We start from the raw sequence: 23,474 nt of genomic DNA on the forward strand, positions 1-23,474 counted from the left end.
ATTAGTGCATCTCGAGTCTATGACATCACATGTGATGCGTTCATGAGTGAGTGAGTGAGTGAGTTGGGTTTAATGCCGCTTTTAACAGTATTTCAGTTATATCACGGCGTGTCACCACTTCAGTGAAACCCACGAGCACGGGTATGGTGCTGACATACCTAGAAACATAATCGGGGCGAACCTGGATTCGAACCCACAACCATAGGTTTCTGGCATGCCCAAGGGACCCAACTCTGCACAGCGAATCGCTGCGCCTTAGACGACTGGGCCACCCGTGCCCCCAATACGTTCATGAGCGTCGCTTCACACAACATAACAGTATGTTCGTTTGTGCATCGAACCAATCTAATATACCAATCTAGTATTCACGTTTCTTTTGTCAGTGAGTCTTTATGTTTTTTTCCAGCAAATGAGAGAGGGATCTTTTGTCTATTATTGACTACTTCATGCATGGGAAGAATATTTATGACAGAGTTGTATATACAAGCCTCTCTTACACTATACAAGCACAACAGCAGACACTAGTCACAGCACAGTGCACAACTCACATGATCAGAAGGACCTCGAACAGAGGAGAGCATTAATTGCGCAGGAATTATACCAGTAATGTCGCAATGCCTGTATTCAATGAGTACATACACATCAGTAAGGAAATATAGATACCAAGCTTAAAAGACAACATTGGGTGTAACACTATTGGAGACTTTATAGTTTTTGATGCATAATTGTACATTTCTGAAAATAATTGCGTCATAGCAATTTATTTCACATATTTTGTACAGAACTTAATTAACACTGACCTGATCCTGGATCCAGTGATATCGATTTCAATGTGCATACACGACCGTCCTCCGCCCTTGTGGAGCTCCCTGTTGACTATAATAGGTGCTAGGAATGGATTCTTGGCATCAAATGGCCTGAAACAAACACAATCTCAGATTTATCAAACAGTATGACCAAAGGGGGATTACTCTTGTAACGAGATAGTTCACAGCAGTGCAAACAGACATCTGCCAGTGTGTTCACAATAGTTTTGAAAAATAACAGTTGAGTTGTAAAGGAAAAATAAACAGTGCAAGTCTAGAATTGATTGGTTGATGGTGCCAGTCCTGATCTATAATATTAATTGTCTTATTGAATTAGATCAGGGGAGATAACCCAAGATGATTGACACTTACGGTTTCTGCAGGTTAAAGGAATTCAATCTGGTAATTTCTCCCGAGAAGATCTTCTCTTTAGGCAGATCTTCGTGTTCCTTCAATGCATACTGTCGAACACTGTGAAACACAACAAATATCACATTGACATGACGTTACAAGTAGGTTGACTTGGGATTCAACATGTTAAAAGTTCAGATATAAGGATCGAGCAGGAAAATATCATTGAATCAGTGAATGAGTAAGCCAGGCTTGTTTTAGTAACAGTTTGCTGGTGCAAAGAGTTGTTTAGCAGCAAAGTCTAAATGTTAGTAGGCCTCCCTCAGCAGCCATTGTTGCCACACAATCCCCATTCTATCCACAGCTCAGAGCTGAACATGTGCCACACAATCCCCATTCTATCCACAGCTCAGAGCTGAATATGTGCCACACAATCCCCATTTTATCCACAGCTCAGAGCTGAACATGAGCCATACAATTCCCATTTTATCCACAGCTCAGAGCTAATCATGTGCCACACAATCCCCATTCTATCCACAGCTCAGAGCTGAATATGTGCCACACAATCCCCATTCTATCCACAGCTCAGAGCTGAACATGTGCCACACAATCCCCATTCTATCCACAGCTCAGAGCTGAACATGAGCCATACAATTCCCATTTTATCCACAGCTCAGAGCTGAACATGTGCCACACAATCCCCATTCTATCCACAGCTCAGAGCTGAACATGAGCCATACAATTCCCATTTTATCCACAGCTCAGAGCTGAACATGTGCCACACAATCCCCATTCTATCCACAGCTCAGAGCTGAATATGTGCCACACAATCCCCATTTTATCCACAGCTCAGAGCTGAACATGAGCCATACAATTCCCATTTTATCCACAGCTCAGAGCTAATCATGTGCCACACAATCCCTATTCTATCCACAGCTCAGAGCTGAACATGTGCCACACAATCCCCATTCTATCCACAGCTCAGAGCTGAACATGTGCCACACAATCCCCATTCTATCCACAGCTCAGAGCTGAACATGAGCCATACAATTCCCATTTTATCCACAGCTCAGAGCTGAACATGTGCCACACAATCCCCATTCTATCCACAGCTCAGAGCTGAACATGAGCCATACAATTCCCATTTTATCCACAGCTCAGAGCTGAACATGTGCCACACAATCCCCATTCTATCCACAGCTCAGAGCTGAATATGTGCCACCCAATCCCCATTTTATCCACAGCTCAGAGCTGAACATGAGCCATACAATTCCCATTTTATCCACAGCTCAGAGCTAATCATGTGCCACACAATCCCCATTCTATCCACAGCTCAGAGCTGAACATGTGCCACACAATTCCCATTCTATCCACAGCTCAGAGCTGAATATGTGCCACACAATCCCCATTTTATCCACAGCTCAGAGCTGAACATGAGCCACACAATCCCCATTCTATCCACAGCTCAGAGCTGAACATGAGCCACACATTCACAGTCAGGTCCGATTCCAACCACCATTCTGGCCACATAATTCCCATTCTTAGTGTTGCACATTCAAGAACTAATCAAGTGGCCACAACTTGCCCTATTTCAACAAAGAGTGTAGAATCTGGTTTTACTGTCAGTCGCATGGATATTTGTTGCCAACCAACCTGACATCATCTCCCGTAGGCTGCACACCGAAGTGTTCACACACAGCTGGCCAGAACTTCTCACGCCAAGTCACAAAGTCTTCCTCAATGCTGTCAACAGTACGTGAATTGTAAAACAGGGTTTGACTGGATGCATGTAGGAATGCACGCAAATAATCTACATCACAAATTTGGGGGGACACAAAAAAGTATGGCTGTTTGAATCATTAAAAGGAAATAAACTGTAGACGTAGAGTTTAGTTCAGAGTGTCAATTGTTGATTTGATCAATAGAAACATGATAAAGAGTCAGACATCAGTAAAATTCTTGGCAATTAAGTGAAGCTTGCTACACCAGTCAACTATTGGACCCCTATGCCTTTTTACAAATTTTCCAGACAATCAAGTGATTGATATTGTGAACAACGATCCAGTGAGTGAGTGAATTGGGTTTAACGCTGCTTTTAACAGTATTCCACTTATATGCCGGCGTGTCAGCTTAATGTGGGAGGAAAGCCCGAAGTGATGCAGGTCTCAGATGTTTACCACTTTGGTGAAACCCACGAGCACGGTTATGGTGCTGACAAACCTAGAAACATAATCGGGGCGAACCGGGATTCGAACCCACAATCATAGGTTTCTGGCGTGCCAAGGGGACGCAACTCTGCCAAGCGAATCGCGGCGCCTTAGACGACTGGGCTACCCGTGCCCCCGAACAACGATCCAGGGTGTGATGACACACAATTGACCAAGTCAGCAAGTCTGATCACCCGATCCTTGACTCACCTCTTTAGACCAGCATAAGTGGCTTGGGACCAATTCTAACCCAGAATCCCCCCAGGGTCACCTCTTAAGACCACCATAGGTTGTTGGGGACCAATTCTAACCCAGAAACTTCACAGGGTCACTCAAAACGAAAGACATAGGTTCCCAGAATGTCCACAGTGTGGGTAAATTTCAAACTGGACCTCCTCCATTACCAACTTACTTGGCATCATCGTCCCCCTCTCCGTGTTCAAAGATTCGGATGCCCCCGAGCTCCTCCAGTCTAGTGTCCACATAGCGCCCCATTTCGTTGTAGTGCTCGTACGTCTTGTTCCCCAGCGCAAACACCTGCAACACAGAATGGAAGATTACTGGCTGGGACACTTTACTGCTGACATAAACATGATTCCGACTGCTATATTTCAATATGAACTGCGACCATAGCTGGGTAACCGTATCTCTGTCCTGCTACCTGTAAACGCCATTAAACAGTTACTTGTCACTACACGAAGAGGCTGTTCCAGAGAATGAAACATAAGAAGTGGGGAAATAGATGTTTTTTTAAAAGTACTGTTTCTGTTAGGACTGGGACTGGTAACTTGGCTACTCGGCTCGACCGGTCCTTGTTTTAGCCCCTTAATGCTAAGAGCCAAACAGGGTAACAACAAGTACCATCTTTTAACGTGTTTTGGAATGACGCGGCCAGGGATCGAACCCCAGACCTTCCGCTCTCCAGGCGGACGCTCTACCAATAGACCACGGAGACGTCTGTCCCTATTTTTAACCAACAAATGAAGCCACTGCCTGGTTCCAGCGAGTCTTTCTACAATGAGAACTCAGATTACATTGGTAAATATTTCTAATGCAACGTGTGACAATCCTTATGCCTCTACTCCACACACTGCTTCAGTGTCAGGCAATGGTACGGTTTGCATTAAGTTCATGCACCGAATAAGGATCATTTGACATCCGATAGCGATCACGCTGATACACAGTCTCGATTAATTACCCGACTAAAATGAGAGATAGATCACAAACACACATGGTAACGACATATGTTCTCATGGATGAGGAAACTAGTGTAAGCCAGTGAGGTATCGAGGATGAATCTGGCCTTGGCACTGTTGACCTTGTATACTTACAGCGTACTTTATACCCTGAAGCTCAGCATCACCACTCTGTAGCCAGTCATAGAACTCCTGGGCATTGTCTGTGGGATCACCTTCACCATAAGTTGCCATGCAGAATATGACCATGGAGTTTTCAATCTCATTCAGCCGTGTCAAGTCCTCCTGAAATGTTCCAGTGCAAAACTCAATGAAACGTCACATTTGTTTCTGAATGTCTTTGGTTTTACCTTGTTTTTATGTCTCTTTACTGTTTCTGTATCCAGGAATACACACAAATACCCAGTGCACTTGTCTTGGGTCAAGGTTGGCATAGGTACCTTTCTGTATACAAAAATATACCCCAGGTAGCTTTCTGTGTAAACAAACATACCATAGGTACCATATCGCCGTCTACAAAGCGACCCTACGTATAAGACGACCCCCCCCCCCCCCGTAGAAGCCTTTAAAATTGATTCTAATTTATGTACCCCGTCTATAAAGCGAATCAGAATGAAGCTCGTCACCAGGGCACACACAATCCCTACATTTGCAATAAAAACATGTTTGTCTACTGCAGAAAAAATATACATCATATCCCTTCAGCAAATTCAGGGAATCGAACAGATCATAACGATTAAACTTGGTCAATACAAATTTAAAAGTTGAGATAAAAATACACTAGACATGATGATTTACCGAATAAATTGTATTTCCTATTCTGATAGGCATTGTTATATATGCAGAGAATAAGATTACCGTGTGTATTTTCTCGTAAGCCGGAAGTAGCAATCAACTGTACACATGTTTCTCGGAATCTACCGGTGATCGGTTAATAATTAGCCAGTAATAACTTCAAAGAACTTTGATACAATTATTGAAAGAATTGTATCTGAAACTATTATTTTAATATATGAATAATTTATTCCAGTATCATGTTATTTTAGTAGTATTTTACTATATTTATTTCAAATAAATTAATTACCATAAGCTAAGCACTTTAGTACAGCTGATGGCTATTGCTGGATATTTTTTCCGAATGGAGTGAGTGAGTGAGTGAAAATTATCGTCACATCAGCAGTATTGCAGCCATATCGCGACGAAACAGTCATAATAATTACAATCTGATTTAATAAAAAGCTGTCAACGATGGACAGTAAGATAACTAGAATATCACAGGTTCAATTGTAAAACTAGTTGAGAACAGATAAAACAATACATCAAAATCAACAAGACAATATAAAAATGGGCTATAGATCACCAGCAACCAAAGTTAGGCCACCTTACAAGGGACCGAGGGGACTTATATTACTTTTGCTACCTGCACGGCTCCCCAGTAGGATTTACACCAACCCTTCAGCTGCTGGTAATGGTATGCAATTTGAGCCAACCATTAAAAGAAACAAATATACTACGTTTTAAAACCGAGGTAAGAATAAATGTACTTTGAATGATGTGGACTTACATATCCTCTTAGGGGGACAAAAAATTTACGCTACTTCAACCCCCTTTGAGGATATCGCCACTTTCCGAATGGAACAATTTGACCAATAACCATAGACATGATAGATGCTCCCACGTTCGCGATAGTAAAAACTTTATGATGGCATATAATAGTCAAACTGCAACAAATATTACTTTCAGCGTGTCAAAGTATGGTATTTATGATATATTTATATCCATTCTCTATCCACTAAAGTTCATTTCAAGGCCTCAATTGCAGTAATATGACCGTGGTTGCTGTAAATAACGGTGAGTTGTGCGATCTTCCAATTACTTCACACATGATTTCGCCGAAATGAATATAAACAATATTAAAAGAAATTTTGAATAAAATTAATAAAAAAGATTACAGACATAAGTCCAGATATATAAGGAACTCTTTTTATAACCAGACAGTGTAATTACATGATTAGTTTGCGTACTTCAGGACAGATTTGTTGGCATGGTATTTCCGGTGTTACATGCTCACAGTAATGTCTTTGTATTGGAATAAAAAAAAATCAAAACTCTTCAACCCTATGTATAAGACGACCCATCTTGAAAGCCCCCTACTTCTACAGTTCTAGGTAAGAAAAACTCGCCTTATACACAGCGATATACGGGACCCCAAACATACCCCAGGTACCTCTTCTAATACACAAATATACCCTAAGTACCTCTCATTATACACAAATATACCCCAGGTACCTCTCATACACAAACATACCACAGGTACCTCTTCTAATACATAAGTATACCCCAGGTACCTCTCCTTATACACAAATATACCCCAGGTACCTCTCCTTATACACAAATATACCCCAGGTACCTCTTCTAATACATAAGTGTATCCCAGGTACCTCTCCTTATACACAAATATACCCCAGGTACCTCTCCTTATACACAAATATACCCCAGGTACCTCTTCTAATACATAAGTATACCCCAGGTACCTTTCATACACAAATATACCCCAGGTACCTCTCCTTATACACAAATATACCCCAGGTACCTCTCATACACAAATATACCCCAGGTACCTCTCCTTATACACAAATATACCCCAGGTACCTCTCATACACAAATATACCCCAGGTACCTCTCCTTATACACAAATATACCCCAGGTACCTCTCCTTATACACAAATATACCCCAGGTACCTCTTCTAATACATAAGTGTATCCCAGGTACCTCTCCTTATACACAAATATACCCCAGGTACCTCTCCTTATACACAAATATACCCCAGGTACCTCTTCTAATACATAAGTATACCCCAGGTACCTTTCATACACAAATATACCCCAGGTACCTCTCCTTATACACAAATATACCCCAGGTACCTCTCATACACAAATATACCTTAGGTACCTCTCATACACATTTATACCCCAGGTACCTCTCCTTATACACAAATATACCCCAGGTACCTCTCCTTATACACAAATATACCCCAGGTATCTCTCATACACATTTATACCCCAGGTACCTCTCCTTATACACAAATATACCCCAGGTACCTCTCCTTATACACAAATATACCCCAGGTATCTCTCCTTATACACAAATATACACATACAATGCGAAGACTTCATTTACGCCATTTTTGCATTAACTTTCTATGTGGGTCAGCTATAAAGAGTTTGTGTTATACTCTGTGGATTATTATCCTCGCCTTTCGCTCATAGTATGATGCAATAAGATATAGCATGTTTTTGTGACAGTGGTAAGGTAATGTTACCACAAATATATATTACCATTACCAGAAAACAAAATGAAAAAACAAAACTTGCCATCTCGCACTCCTCAGGGTCGGCCACCATGCCCTTCATCCCGTACCGGCTCGCATCCTTCGCAAGACGATTGGCAAACTCCTCGCCTGTGCCTGTTTGAGAACCGTAAAATACCACCACATTGCGGTTCTGAAATATGAAGTTGAATCTTTGGCCATGTCCCAGTTATAACAAAACAAGTTTAAGGTTTGTTTGTTTGTTGTTTAACCCCGCACTTGGCAATATTCCAGCTATTTGATGGCGGTCTGTAAATAATCGAATCTGGACCAGACAATACAGTGATTGATATCATGAACATCAATCCATGCAATTAGGATCGATAACATGCATCAACCAAGTCAGAGAGCCTGACCACTCGATCCCGTTAGTCGCCTCTTACGACAAGTCAAATATGGCACAATGGATGAAAATATTCACATATTCACTTCTGATTAGTGTTGTTTAGTGTCACAGTTATCAAAGCAAACATTTAAGGTAACAATCGATATATTTTACTTAGTGAGTGATTGTGACCTATATTTGTATCGGGAAGTGCACTGGTGTATCGTCCAACCCCTACAAGTTGATTTGTTAGTTAAACATAGCGATAACACCGCAAGTAGCTATATGTATTCATTGGTGATAGAGAAACATGGTGAACAAACCCGTGATGTATTGATGTCAGGCTTTAAACTTAATACTTGATCTCTGTCCACAAGTTGTACATAAATATACTTGTTACATCGAGTTTCTTTGCAAATTGTACATTTTTGTGTTGAAGTTTTTATCTGTTTGCTATCTTTAATCAAGCTTCTTTTGCGTCATAATAGAATAAGTTTCCAATATCCAGTTATCATATTTGCTATTTAAGGGTTGCATATATTCATAACACAGTTCACAGTGTATTTAGAGAATACTTAGTCATGCAAATAGACAATCTGCTGCCATTATCATGTCACAGGATGATCAAACAGGGCATTTAAAACACAATACAATTGTTCCAGCCGATATCTCTGTCACACTTTCAAGTGAAATTCTACAAATTCAAACGTTTGATGATACCCATTTCCTTAGACTTTGTAAAACCCATGAGATACTAATTCTAAACTGAATTTTACCAGTTTGGAAAATACTTGTTTCTGATTGAAGCAGTCAATGTAACGGCTTCATGACGGTTGATGCTTACATTTATAAGAAAATGTATGTCGAAGGCAATATATTTGGTTCAAAATTTAATATTGCATCATGAAATCTACAGGTACTTAGTTAGGAAGTTAGGAAGTGATCCTTAGTTTATTTCCCACAATACACAACTGAAATCTAGTCATAACAAAGTGATACCTAGTATATTTCCCACAATATACAACTGAAATCTAGTTGTAAGAAAGTGATCCCTAGTATATTTCCCACAATATACAACTGAAATCTAGTTATAACAAAGTGATCCCTAGTTTATTTCCCACAATATACAACTGAAATCTAGTTGTAAGAAAGTGATCCCTAGTTCATTTCCACAATATACAACAGAAATCTAGTTGTAAGAAAGTGATCCCTAGTATAATTCCCACAATATACAACAGAAATCTAGTTGTAACAAAGTGATCCCTAGTATATTTCCCACAATATACAACAGAAATCTAGTTGTAAAAAAGTGATCCCTATTATATTTCCCACAATATACAACTGAAATCTGGCTGTAAGGAGATGAACCTTATTCTATTCCCAACAATATACAGTTGAAATCTATGAACACTCTCCAACAGAAGCTGACCTATTTTTTAAACTCAATGTTAAGTGGGGCAAGAAAAACATGCCGAACTGGCTATGTGAGATCTATTACGCAAACAGTCCAACTTCAGTCTAGCTTACATACCGTGGGTGTTCTCCAATACGTGAAATCCAAGGTTTTTCAAGAGACTATGACTTGCATGTTCTTGTCATGTAGTATTTGCACTTCTTCAACCTTGGATTAGATACTGAAGGTTGAAAACTCAAAACAGCAAGTTTTTCTTGATGAGTACACAGAATATTTCATATTCTAACACTCGATGCACCCAAAACAAGTCAATTCATCAACAATGTCACCCTGTATATTAACACATCTTACCCTTCGATATATCCATGGTACATGTTATATGTTTTTCTAATGAATAAAGCTGTACCTCAATTAAGATTAGATGAATACATTTACACAGGATATGCATTAATGCATGTGCCAAACAAGGACTTTTTTATTGTGTTAACTTAATTTTGTTTTATTATTTTCATACATAACACTTGTAGAGACATTTTTGTGCAACATGCAGAAATCCACGGTTGTACAGACAGTCTCGTGTACACGTTACGTCCTCTACTGGTTAATGAGGAAGCTTAATGTCATGCATTTGCATTTCACCTTGTGCTGCCGGTGCTTACGAAACATCAGGGCACTAATGACATAAAAGAATCCCACAAATGTTTCAAGTATATAACATAAATGTCTGTCCTGGTTCTTAAACCAAGGACCAGCTTCATCCTCAACCTTACCAAGGTCACATATGTTCTGTTTCATGGATTACATATGTTCTGTTCCATGGTTTACATATGTTCTGTTCCATGGTTTACATATGTTCTGGTTCATGGTTTACATATGTTCTGTTTCATGATTTACACATTTCCTGTTTCATAGGTGACACATTTCCTGTTTCAGGATTTTCATATGTTCTGTTTAATGGTTTACATATGTCCTGTTTCATGGCTTTCATATGTTCTGTTTCATGGTTCACATATGTCCTGTTTCATGGGTAACATATGTTCTGTTTCATGATTCACATATGTTCTGTTTGATGGTTTACATATGTTCTGTTTGATGGTTTACATATGTTCTGTTTGATGGTTTACATATGTCCTGTTTCATGGTTTACATATGTTCTGTTTCATGGTTTACATATGTTCTGTTTCATGGTTTACATATGTTCTGTTTCATGATTTACACATTTCCTGTTTCATGGCTGACACATTTCCTGTTTCATGATTTACATATTTCTTCTTCATGGTTTACATATGTTCTGTTTCATGGTTTACATATGTTCTGTTTCATGATTTACATATTCTTGTTTCATGACACTGAGCCTGACCAACTGATACATTTAGTCCCATGTATGAAAATCTTAGGTTGCTTGTGCCAAAATCTAGCACTTGATCCCTTTAGTGACTTTTGGTGAATCATGAACTGACAGACCACGAATATGAGCGAGTGAGTCAGTTTGGTTTTATGCCACTTTGAGCAATATTTCAGCAATATCACAGCGGGGTACACCAGAAATCGGCTTCACACGTTGTTCCCATGTTGGGAATCGAACCTGGGTCTTCAGTGTGACGAGCGAGCGCTGTAACCACTAGGCCACACGACCGCCTGGCCATCAATGCTCCAACTAACAAAGACACACTGCAGAGATTATCACTTACTGTATTTTTCATCTTATTAATAAAGCTGGGATCTGGAGTATTTTTGGCTTGAGGCCTGAAATAACAATTAGTCATGTCATAGTTCACATACCAAGACATATAAACACATAGAGAGACATGTTATACCATTGATGACTAGCATCGTCAATGATCAACCAGTATAGCCATCTGTTAATAAAACATGTCTGACCAATCTGTGACATAAACACCTACCATTTTCTCCAACTTCACACTTGTCAGACATTGCAGCATATGTTATTCAATGCAACTTCACAAATATTTTTCTCTGTAATTGCCCATAGTGACTCATATTTTCGAGAAAATAGTAAAAACAGACAGCTCTTCCTTCACCCCCATATCCTCAAAGCTGCCAAACTCATAACACACTATTGCAATGTACTTCCTGTCTGAACATATTTCCTCCAGACCTTGGCCAATCAAGACACCTTCCTGAGATCCAGCAAGTCCAAGTCTCAGAATTGTACAGTGAGTGAGTTGGGTTTAACGCCGCGTTAAACAGTATTCCAGTTATATTGCGGCGTGTCACCATCATGTGAGAGGAATGCCCAAAGTGATGCAGGTCTCAGATGTTTACCACTTCGGTGAAACCCACAAGCACGGGTATTGTGCTGACAAACCTAGAAACCTAATCGGGGAAACCGAGATTCGAACCTACAATCATAGGTTTCTGGCGTTCCCAACATGCCCAAGGGACGCAACAGTGAATCGCGGTGTAACAATAACTGGCAAGTGTAAGGCTCTTGTCCAGTTCCAGACTTCTAAGCATTTACAAAGATGAGCTGATGCCATTTTTTAGTATGTATGTTACAGTCAATGTGTAGAATCAGTGAATGTGTAAAATGACTGAAATTTTCACTTAGGCAATCTAACAATGCCAAAATATTCATTTTACCGTTATTTTAGGTAAAAATCGGTAGACGGACAGATGGATGGAGGTGGACAAAATCGGTAGACGGACAGATGGATGGAGGTGGACAAGGTAGATGGATGAAAACACTTATGGAGAGATGGATGATGGAGACAAACAATAAGGTTGATGGATTGATGGAATGAGACAAGGTAATGGATGATGAAAACATGGATGATAGATGGATGAACAGATGGATGATGGATGATAAATGGATGAACAGATGGATGATAGACAGATAATGGACGGATGATAGATGGAGGATAGATGGATGAACAGATGGATGATGAACAGATTAATTGAACAGAGAAGAAAAGATAGCCCCCCCCCCTCCAAAAAAATCATACTAATAATTACAAGCATGAAATATTCATATGCCCCACCAATATGAAATGACCAATTGAGTGCAAGGCATTGGCAGGTGAATGGCAATGAAGGCATGAAGGGACAGACGGAGACGAGATTTATGAGAGACAGCCACAGACAGATGAATGGATAGAGGGAAACAACAGGAACGATGGAATCATGGATTAAATTTCAAGTCAATCTGAACATGATGAAATCTTGATAAAAATATACTTACACAACTGTGAGACGTTTAAATGTTGGTGCCTCTTCTTTCTTTTTTCGAAAAAAGAACCAATAGATTGCAATTCCCCCTGCAGCCGATAGGATGAAGAGGTCCATAGTGGAGAACAAAGTGCCATCGCCCATGTTGGTGTGTCAGCCTGGGTCACACGAGGATATTACCTGCAAGGAAGGAAGTCATTATCAGTTGCCACAGTTACTAGCATGACACCCTGATAACTGGGGTTTGTAGTCACATTGAAGATTATTACACTCACATAGTGATGTGCATGCATGCGTGTGTGTGTGCATGCCTGCGTGCGTGCGTGTGTGCTACCTGCGTGCGTGTCTGTGTGTCTGCTTGTCCTAGTCCGGACTACATTCACTATCCTACCCAGAGTTCCATGCAACCAGCATAGTATCTCTGCCACTACAACCGTCAAGTGACATCTTACAGTCCATTCAAGATATTGCATATGTATTTCAGCTGTTTCATTTTAAATGAGCCAACTTCATAAAAATATCAAATTTATTAAATGACTTGATGACATAAATATTATTTGGGCCATATCAAATTATTTATTTGTTTTCAAGACTATACTTTTTTTTAAATTAAAAAAAAACAACAACATGATTTGATCCTGCTGGAAACAAGTATTTCGAATTGCCGAAAGTTTTAGTATTTCAAGTAATTCATTTCTGTAATTGATATAAAAACCTCATACATAATAACCCTTGCCAAATTCTCCACCAACAGCCAATCAGATTGTGTGGTTTTTTTAGCCCAAAGCCACAACACTGGTAATGAGTACACATTGTCATGACCGATGACAACACTGTGTGCGACCTGTCTTGCTGTGATCGTGACAAAGCAATCATTAAGAATGTCAGAATAGGTAAAACACGAACCACTTAATATAAAACTTAAACTTGTGATAAACATAAATTCTAAACTGCATATTTTAAGAATTCAAGATTGTTTCCCTCGAGCTCTTGAACAAATTCATTCACTGGTTTTTCCCCTCTTACATTGGAACATCAATATAACCATTTCCAGTAAAACACGTAATTAATGTGGTCTGGGCTTCACAAGAAAAGCCACATATACTCTATACATCAGCAACACAACTCTAGGAGTTACACAGTATCCTGTGAGCTCACCACATAGCCAACAAAATACATTCCAGTAGTTACACAAGTTGCAGTTGTGTTGCTTAGGTGTGCAAGAAACCTATGATTGTGGGTTCGAAGCCTGGTTTGAACTGATCATGCTTCTGGGTTTGCCTGCACCACCTGGTGGTTGGATGATACACTGATGCATCGGTGGATCGTGATTTGGTACTGTTCGATATAAATATCGTCAAAGTCGCACACTAAGTAAAAAGTATTGATTTTTACCTAAAATGTTTTCTTAAACTAAGCGTTACACAAAACACTAATTACTAGTGAAAATGAGTAGTAAAAACGTAAAACATTTTGACCATTGCACCAAACCTGACACTGCCAACTGTTAATCATTAGTGTGGCAGGTATTTGTCAATCCTGTCTGTGAAAAAGATGGGTTACGCACCACAGATAAGAGCACATGCAAGTATCCCGATACGTATTGTATCGTGTGCAAGGTACTGTGATATATATGAGATTGGATCGCACAGTTGATGTATCGTCCAAGCCCTAACCATACCCATGTTTGTGAATTTCACTGATATGTTAAACATCCATAACTTTTATCTTGTGTGCATGTGTGTGCCATTGCTCAGTTTGTGTTAATCAATGGCTAATCGATGCTCATGATGTCAATCACTGGATTGTCTGGTCCAGACTCAATTTTTTACAGGCTGTCGTCTTATAGCTGGATTATTGCTGAGTGCAGCGTTAAACATCAAAACAAACAAACAAACAAACATACCCTGGCATCCCATCTCATCAAAAGATGACACAAATGGGGATCATCACGTTCTACCTGTGGTTATACAATGTATCAGTAAGTGTCTTATTTTCTTATGTACATATATTAATATCATACGTTATCCTTTTCACATTGTAGCGCTAATCAACTGTGCAATATTAATTTCCCTTGGGATAATACAGTCTCATCGCAGTTGTGAGCGTTATTTTGTTTGTTTGTTGTTCAACATGGCATTCAGCGATGTTCCAGCAATGTCAGGTCAGTAAATAATCGAGTGGACCAGACAATCCAGTGATAAACAACAACAGCATCGATCAACGCAACTGGGACACAATGACATGCATCAACCAAGTCAGCAAGGCTGACCACCCATTCCCATTAGTCGCCTCTTATGAAGAACATGGGTTGCTGAAGATCATGCTTGTGAGCTTTATATAGGAACATGTGACACACTTTGGGCAGCATATGAACAGACTCAGCTGAGAGTTACATCTTAAGAAGAATTATATAAGAAGAAATATTTATGAATACCTAAAAGACTGAACCAAAGGGAGTAAAAATATATTGAATACCCAAACACAAACAGAAATACTCATCACACGTCAGGCCTCAGAGTTGCGACTAAAACGTCCGCCAATGCGACCTAAATTTCAGTTTGTCTACTGTCTAAAATTCTGAGGTAGCCAAATGACTACCTAGAAAAATATCTTGTGGCGACTTAATTCTATTGCTACACATCTGTAGACAGAAAAATAAATAACAGCTGATGTTGGACAACATGCCTGCTAATAATTGTTCTCTCAAATAATTCCTTCTAAAGTCGATAATGAACCAAAATACAGAAAAATTAATGTAATTACCATGTAGTACTTAATTTTAGTTGACAATGCCCATTTTGATAAGCGAGGATATACCTATATAATCTATAGTAACATAAATTGCATCATTGTTCAAGTCACAAGAAACAAAATTCAAGTACAGTTTCCATTAAGATACAATTTCAAGACTAGTGTAACTTGTACATATTATAATAGTTATTTGATAAAGATAATTTCAAATGCTTTTGGCTACCTACAATATTGGCTTGACCTCTTGATTTTACCACTGGCTACCTGAAAAAAAATACTTGTTGCCATATGGCTACCGGTAAAAATTTAAACTTTGAGGCCTGCATGTTAGTAAATATTCAAAGTCTCAAAAACGTCACTGAAGCATTGGTGAAATATGCCCTTTTACCTGTTGTCTCAAACAGTCATCAGCCAAATGAGTAAGCTCTAACACTTAACAGGTAAATGATATTGCTGCTGATGAAGTTCAGTCACCAGCACCATCTGGTGTCGGATATATGGAGCAGTGTCCATTGTATGTGATCCTTCATGCTGAGTTTGTTAACACACACACATAATGGTCCAGATGCTCAGGTCCATCACAGCAGCAGGATGGCTGTCATAAGGGCAACATGTTGACAGTCCTCCAACCAACAACACCATTAGGTGATGAACTATAAATTGACACGTTTTCATTTTTTCAGACTTATATAAACATAATAAACACAATGAATCTAACCAACTTTGCATTGCTAAAAATAAGTAAATCATTAGTCATTATTAAATTGTTTGATAGGCATTACTTTGAAGTTGATGGATGACAAAGTAGAGGCAATTTATGGATAACAACTTATTTATTTACTGTAATGGCCTTTATTTTCTTTTTTACCAAATGAGCCAACCCTAAAGTTGTTTAATAATCAAATACTGTATTTGACGTAATAAGCATGATAAGTGCCCACGGCGATATTTGCTAATATATTGGATAGTGAACAATCCCAAATAGCACCTCTTCTGATTGATCAATGTACACAAGACTTATTTATACGTGTATAATATGCATTGTGTGTTATATGCACCCTTAATTATGGGCAATTAAATTCTGGAAAATATATCTGTCGTGTATGATACGCATATACTTTTATTTTGTATCATTTTAGGCTGTCAGCATTAACTACAAAATTTACAATCTTTCAACTCAATGGGTTTTTTTCTCACCATTATAATATTCTAATAAGAACCCCCTATTTCTAATTTTTAGAGCTTATTACGTCGAATACGGTAATCTAAAAGTTTTGTTTGATGAAAAAAAAGGATTTTTGATTTGTGTTCAAACATGTAAATCACAAAATGAAAATTTCTGTTGGCAGTTAATCTGTATTTCCTTATAACTCATTGGTTATTCGCCTATGCCATGATATACATCCATGTGCAGGTGTTGTATTTAAGAATTGACCTTCACTTTGTGTGAGGTCATTGGAGTATGAACCTTCACAGAGTGAGGGCCAAACTGTACTTGCGACAACGTTCATACAATGTTTGGCCCTCACTCTATGAAGGTTCATACTCCAATAAACTCACACAAAGTGAAGGTCAATTCTTATAATTTTTTATCACAATTTCTTACCTCAAAGGATGTAGGCCAAGATCTAAACACAATTTTATTATTTAGTACGTGTGACTTCATGTTTACACTGACAGCCAAACAACAACCAGCTATATCGCGGAATAAAATAGTTCCCCAAAAATAGAGGTCACATGAGCGTATGGATGCAGAACTTGCTCTTCAGAAACATCTTATGCAACACATGTGTTCATATAATATCCCCATTAGATGAGAAAGGTCTGTAATGAACTACCTCAGTAAGTCAGTCACAATGACAGCGCGTCGTAATACATTTACATCAAGTACAAGACGTCAAAATGGCCGACATGATAAACGTGACGGGAGGATTTCCGAAGTTGTTAATGAACCTGTGGCGGTGACATGTGTTAGTCATCATTGATCAACTGACTGATTATTGAAAGGTGATTAAAGATGCGTCAAACAGACACAAAGGTAAATTCGTAGATTGCTGGAGACAATCACTGTCAGCCTAGACACAGATCGAATCGATACTGACAATGTTTGGATGTGCATTTTTTCGTTTGTTCATTAGGATGGGCCGTAGCAAGGAAATTCATGAAGAATCATGCAGTCAAGCTCTCTTACATTTCTCAATTTATACTAAAATTCTGAAACCAAGATTAAAGGTTCTAAATGATCAGAAATAATGTTAATGTATGTTTTCGTGCTAGGGAATTCCCAGGGGTTTCCCCAGGAATGTGGAAGTAGTCCGTCAGTGCTGTAAGACGAGTTCTATGGATGAACAACATCTTTAGTCCATCAGTGTTTACGTCATTTCAAGAACACTGTCTCGTGAAAAACGTATGAACATCAAATTGTGTCGTTCATACACTTATGAACGTCAATTTCGCTGTCATGTGACCAACCTCTCGTCCAATGGGAAAGCCGCATATTGTGTAAACATCAAATTAAAAAATTATTAGAATGTATCCCAGACCCGAAAGAAAAAAATTAAAAAAGGAGTCCAACTCAAGTCTACAATGATTTGGCAAGTCTAGATTAACTCAGCTCCTGAAATTAAGGATTGTTCTGGGCTCCTTTTGGATTATTTATTTCATTTTGCAGATATATATTTTTAAATAAGATATCATTATTTCTGGGACTAATTGTCAGTCTAGTGTTGTATAAGTGTTCCTTGCATGTAATCTAAACACTCTTCCGTGTCATGTCACGATGATATTGGTATATGTGCAACTGTTAAAGAATTTGATTGCAGTCAGTCAAACGCTCGTCCATGTCATGTCACCATGATATCAGTTCACAAGCAGTTGTTGCAGAATTATTGCTAGTATTCAGTCCAAACACTATTCCTTGTCTCCATGATAAGAATGTGAATGCCTTGGAGACAGTAAACACAGTACCGCATTATGATCTGTCCACAAAGCCTTGTAGCTGTGAACAGTAAGAACAGATACAGGCGGTGTCTCACAGACGGCACAGGCACCTGTGCACTGCACACAGGTCACAAACTAGGCTGAATTCAGCAATGTTGGTCGAGGAAAGTAGATGGGTGACGGTATTTGACTCCCATTACATTCTAGGGCTTTGGCCCCACGCCACACTGAAACATGATACCTTAAACGTTGTGTCTTTTTAGGCAAATGAATTTGTTCAAAATATGCCTCTGTTCACTGTAATGGGAATGGGTACCCAGTAAGCTGAGATGGTGCCTGTATACATGTCTGCCTTATAGAGCACCTGTGTGAATGGGAAGATTGAAAACGATACCATTTCCCTATAAGAAATGCACAATCTGTACCAAGAACAGACAAATTATACTGTTGAAGAATTATCACTATTTATTTATCTTATGTAACCAAAAAGAACAATTGATTTAATATGACTAACGTATCAATATGATCAAGCATGTGCAAATTGTTAAACTATCCCAGTATACATTCATACATGAAGCATATCATGTCTGCTTTTAGTGAGTGAGTGAGTGAGTGAGTGAGGTTTTACGCCGCTTTTAACATTATTCCAGTTATATCACATATATGTGGGAAGAAAGCCCAAGGTGATGCAGGTCTCAGACGTTTACCACTTCGGTGAAACCCACAAGCCTCTAGTCAGATAGTCAAAAAATAGTGAAAATCTAGCAAGGGCTAAACACGGCCTCTTAGTCCAATAGTCCAAGAAACGTAAAATCTAGCAAGGGCTAAACATGGCCTCTTAGTCCGATAGTCCAAGAAACGTAAAATCTAGCAAGGGCTAAACATGGCCTCTTAGTCCGATAGTCCAAGAAACGTAAAATCTAGCAAGGGCTAAACGCTGCCTCTAGTCAAATAGTCCAAGAATAGTGAAAATCTAGCAAGTGACCATTGTGACTAGTTGTTTTCGCCCAAAATCTAGTTATTTTGTACGAGCCACTTGTCCTAAATGAGCAGCAGACTACATAAATATGACCAATGGTGTCTAGCCCAGGGTGCCGTTGTATGAAGAGATGGTAGCCTTAAGGTGATCGTAACTCCCATACCTTAACATAGACTTACGACAGCGGAAGTGCTAAGGTTGTTTTGAACAACGGCACTATAGTATGTTAATATGTACATTACTGAGGGCTCTTTTGCCACTGTTTGCAGCCTCGGTGTAACTTGAGTTCATGCTAGCCTAAACAAATTAACCTACATAAAAGATTACCATGTGATGACCTTTTCCCTGTGTGCCTCTGCAGCACAATTATGACATTTTACTCGTCAGTTAACAACTTGCACATCCTATTGTCATCACTTCTCATAGTGAGTGAGTGAGTGAGTATGGTTTTACGCCGCTTTTAGCAATATTCCAGCAATATCACAGCGGGGGACACAAGAAATGGGCTTCACACATTGTACCCATGTCGGGAATCGAACCCGGGTCTTCGGCATGACGAGCTTTAACCACTAGGCTACCCGACCGCCCCTCACTTCTCATAGTCCCAAGGTGGCTGATTATCCAGATGCTGTCCTATAAAGTTTGTTTGCTAACACAACGCCAACATCTTATCTAGATCTTTGTGGTACAGCAAGTTTGGTACAGTCTGTTAGCGTGTTAATGTCAGAATGTATTCATAAATTACATCATTCGTCCAATTGTGTACACGAAATGCTCATCAATGGCTCAAACTTCAACTAGTTTTTCTTCGGTTATTTATTCTTCTTTCTTAAACACATGTGGATGAAAAACCCATTTGAGGTAACTGGTATCAAACGTGTGTGAGACTGAATTCCAGGTCGGTGATTGGCTGTTCCATGGTGATGACCTTAGTAAGGCTGGGACGGGTAACTCGGGTAGTCAGGTCGGGTGGGTACTGAGTAGGATCCTGGTACCCACAGGACTACTCAGACCCGTGGTTAATCATGTGATATATTGTTTAATGACAAAAGGTATCGATAACTCTAGAATGTTTGTATTCCTTCTGACTTAATATGTTTGCATAAAGATAAAACTTCAGTTAACTTCAGTCTATGCAGATCCTTTTATACGAGTGTCTAAATACATTTTGCAAGGGCTATGGTCAAAGTATTCCCAGTCAGACATTTGGACCTATCTCTTGAGACCTACAGGGTACCCTGGTAGGTTCAGGTAATAGGGGGGTTGGGTACCCGGGTTGTAAATTTGGACTTGTCCCAGCCCCAGACCTAAGGTCAGATTATGACAAACTACTTTCATGATTGTAATTCATTTTATATTTTTGTGTGCTTCTGCAGAATTCACCTATGTCTGTGTCAAAATGTTTTGGTTTTAGAGTGTTTCCCGGTGAAGATGTGGGTTAGAATTGGACTTCACCAACACAAGCTTGTCGAAGAGGACATTAAAAAATTGTTTTCAGACTCTTGACGTCAATCACTGGATTGTCTGGTCCTGACTATGTACAGACGGCCATCACATAGCTGGCATATTGCTTTCATTTGTTAGATACGTTTCGAAACAACTCGTAAGATAAATGTTATCTGACAGACACTCGTGAAGTAGTCTCAATATGTATACAAAGGGAAGTACATGCTTCGCCAAGTGACATACCTATTGCTAAATCTTATCTGCTGGGCACTGAGGCATGTCAGAATGTATTGGCACACATCACCAACTCTGTCGTGTACAACGACAGGCCCATGGGAAGTCTGGGTTATATGATAGTTCCTATGCATACTTATACTCCTCTAAGAGGTGTTATATTCACGATAATGGATGGTCTGGGCTCATACTGTGTGGTCATAGAATTGCAGCTTTTGTAGAGGAAGCCATTGTACACCTTTGGCAAGGATAACCATGATAACATAGCCCGACACATGATGTATGAATAAACTGGCACTGATACTGAGAGGGTTTGTCCATGTCCATGTACCCAGGAAGATCCTGGGTGGAATTGGTCTTCAGCAACCCATGCCGGTCCCCCGTGACGATTCGGGGTAGAATAGGTCTTCAACCACACATGCTTGCAGTAAAAGGTGACTATGCTTGTCGTAAAAGGCGATTAACGGGATCGGTTGGTCAGACTCCCTGACTTGGTTGATTCATGTCATCAACCCAATTGCGTGGATTGATGTTCATGATGTCAATCACTGGATTGTCTGGTCCGGACTCAATTGTTTACAGACCGCCGTCATATAGCTGGAATATTGCTAAGTGAATATTATCTGATTGGCTCAAGACCCCACTCATCCTTTATTTAGACCAAAGTTTGCTCAAGGGTTCATCTGACACAATTGTCTGTGACAGGTATCGTACCGGAATAAAATATCGGATTAATCATACTGTTTCACTGCATTTCCATCTTCAATGAACATTCCACCCAGTGTCCCACAGCCATCAAATCTCATCATGGACCAACAGAAAGCCACATCAGTCTGCCACGGTAACAGTTGTCTCCAATAACCAATTAGTGTCTCACTTGTCATTGTTTCTGTGTAAATGCGTGTTTAATAATTGTATTTGGTCAAGAGAAAACCAGCTTGAGTAATTGCAACACCACCAGGTCGTGTATCACACAGAACACACACTGTCAATCCATGTCAACAGACTCATTAATGACACACAATAACCGAGGAAATAGGTAAAACATTAATGCTGCCTCCATTTTATGATCTCTCGTTTATTCTAATTGTGTGTAGTCCAAAACTATATCTGTGTGAGCTGTATATTGACAATTTGTAAATCACAAAGATCTGTCAACAACAGCACAGAGCTGAGAATAACAAAAGCACTGTGCCTGAAATAACTGCTTTCATGAAGCTACAAGTTAATAGGTGTTAATGGCATCGCGCACAAGAAAACATTTACCCGTAACAGTTTAAGCCTTGACACGAGCACATGAAATAGTCGGAATGACAATGATCAGTTAGAAAACGATTAGAAACGTACCTCACTTCAGTTCATTTTGTACAACAGGATGAGGCTCTGAATGAGTGGTGCATCAATGATTCAAAAAGTTATATGTATATCTCAACCTGATAAATCTGTAACCATGGTAACAAAGAGGATTAGTAAGCCATAACTACAGAACTAGAATGGGGATTACAATATCATGGTTCCAGACGTAATCATTCAAATTCGGTACTGATAGTTATCTTTGACTATTCTACATACCGTATATTTACTCCCTTGGGTCCAAAGTATTGAGTTGGCCTTGTTTGTAAATAGTTCTGCTTATAATGTTGTTTCCATGGTTTTTAGCAAGGTAGCTTCAAGTGGGCATCAGTTTATGACCCACGTGTGGCACGTTTATGCATAATCACTGCTGTAGAGATAATATCTTCCCGAGGCAAGAGAGTTGACTGACTTTATATAAGTCCAGTTTCCACCCTTGTCGAACTAGGCTGGAATTCCTGGGCTCAATCGTAGTGCCACCAGTGTCTATTAAGAGTTATGTCCCTTCTATGTCTCTCCTGTGGATAAATCAGATTCCACCTCTTGTATTACTGGCATTTATTTCAAACAAAATGGCGGAGCCAAGTCAAGATGATCTGATCGATAATCAAGATCTATATTGCAATAAAACGGGTCTTACATAGCAAAGTGCATCAAATCATGCAAGCACCTTGATTAAAAACATGAAACAATCTGGAAAATATCTGTTGACAGCGAGTTGGCGGTGCACATGCTTTGCAAATCCTGTAATCGACCTGAATCTGTACGACAGTTTACGAACCAGATTTCGATTTCGTTGAGCGATTTTGATTGGATTATACATAGACTCATTAGTCCAGCCAAAATGTAACTCCATTATACAAACCTAGTTTGGCAAGGGTGGAAACTTGACTTTTATAGTCAGTTAAC

The 23,474-nt window shown here is 39.4% G+C and overlaps 1 protein-coding gene across 1 annotated transcript in view; it reads right to left on the reverse strand.

Moving 5' to 3' along the window:
- The window catches only part of LOC139456329 (NADPH--cytochrome P450 reductase-like), a 43,163-nt gene that overhangs the window by 12,763 nt on the left and 6,926 nt on the right, over window positions 1-23,474 (reverse strand). Inside the window, exons 2-9 of the mRNA XM_071237967.1 lie at window positions 12,873-13,039; window positions 11,362-11,416; window positions 7,936-8,064; window positions 4,696-4,845; window positions 3,777-3,901; window positions 2,811-2,900; window positions 1,179-1,277; window positions 801-917 (exon numbers count right to left, since the gene is read on the reverse strand). Coding sequence (XP_071094068.1) covers window positions 801-917; window positions 1,179-1,277; window positions 2,811-2,900; window positions 3,777-3,901; window positions 4,696-4,845; window positions 7,936-8,064; window positions 11,362-11,416; window positions 12,873-13,003 — 896 coding nt within the window. The 5' untranslated portion in view covers window positions 13,004-13,039. The remainder of the gene's footprint in view (window positions 1-800; window positions 918-1,178; window positions 1,278-2,810; window positions 2,901-3,776; window positions 3,902-4,695; window positions 4,846-7,935; window positions 8,065-11,361; window positions 11,417-12,872; window positions 13,040-23,474) is intronic.

This window comes from Haliotis cracherodii, unplaced genomic scaffold (assembly GCF_022045235.1).
Source record: "Haliotis cracherodii isolate W230 unplaced genomic scaffold, xgHalCrac1.p SCAF_11, whole genome shotgun sequence".
Lineage (NCBI taxonomy): Eukaryota > Metazoa > Mollusca > Gastropoda > Lepetellida > Haliotidae > Haliotis > Haliotis cracherodii.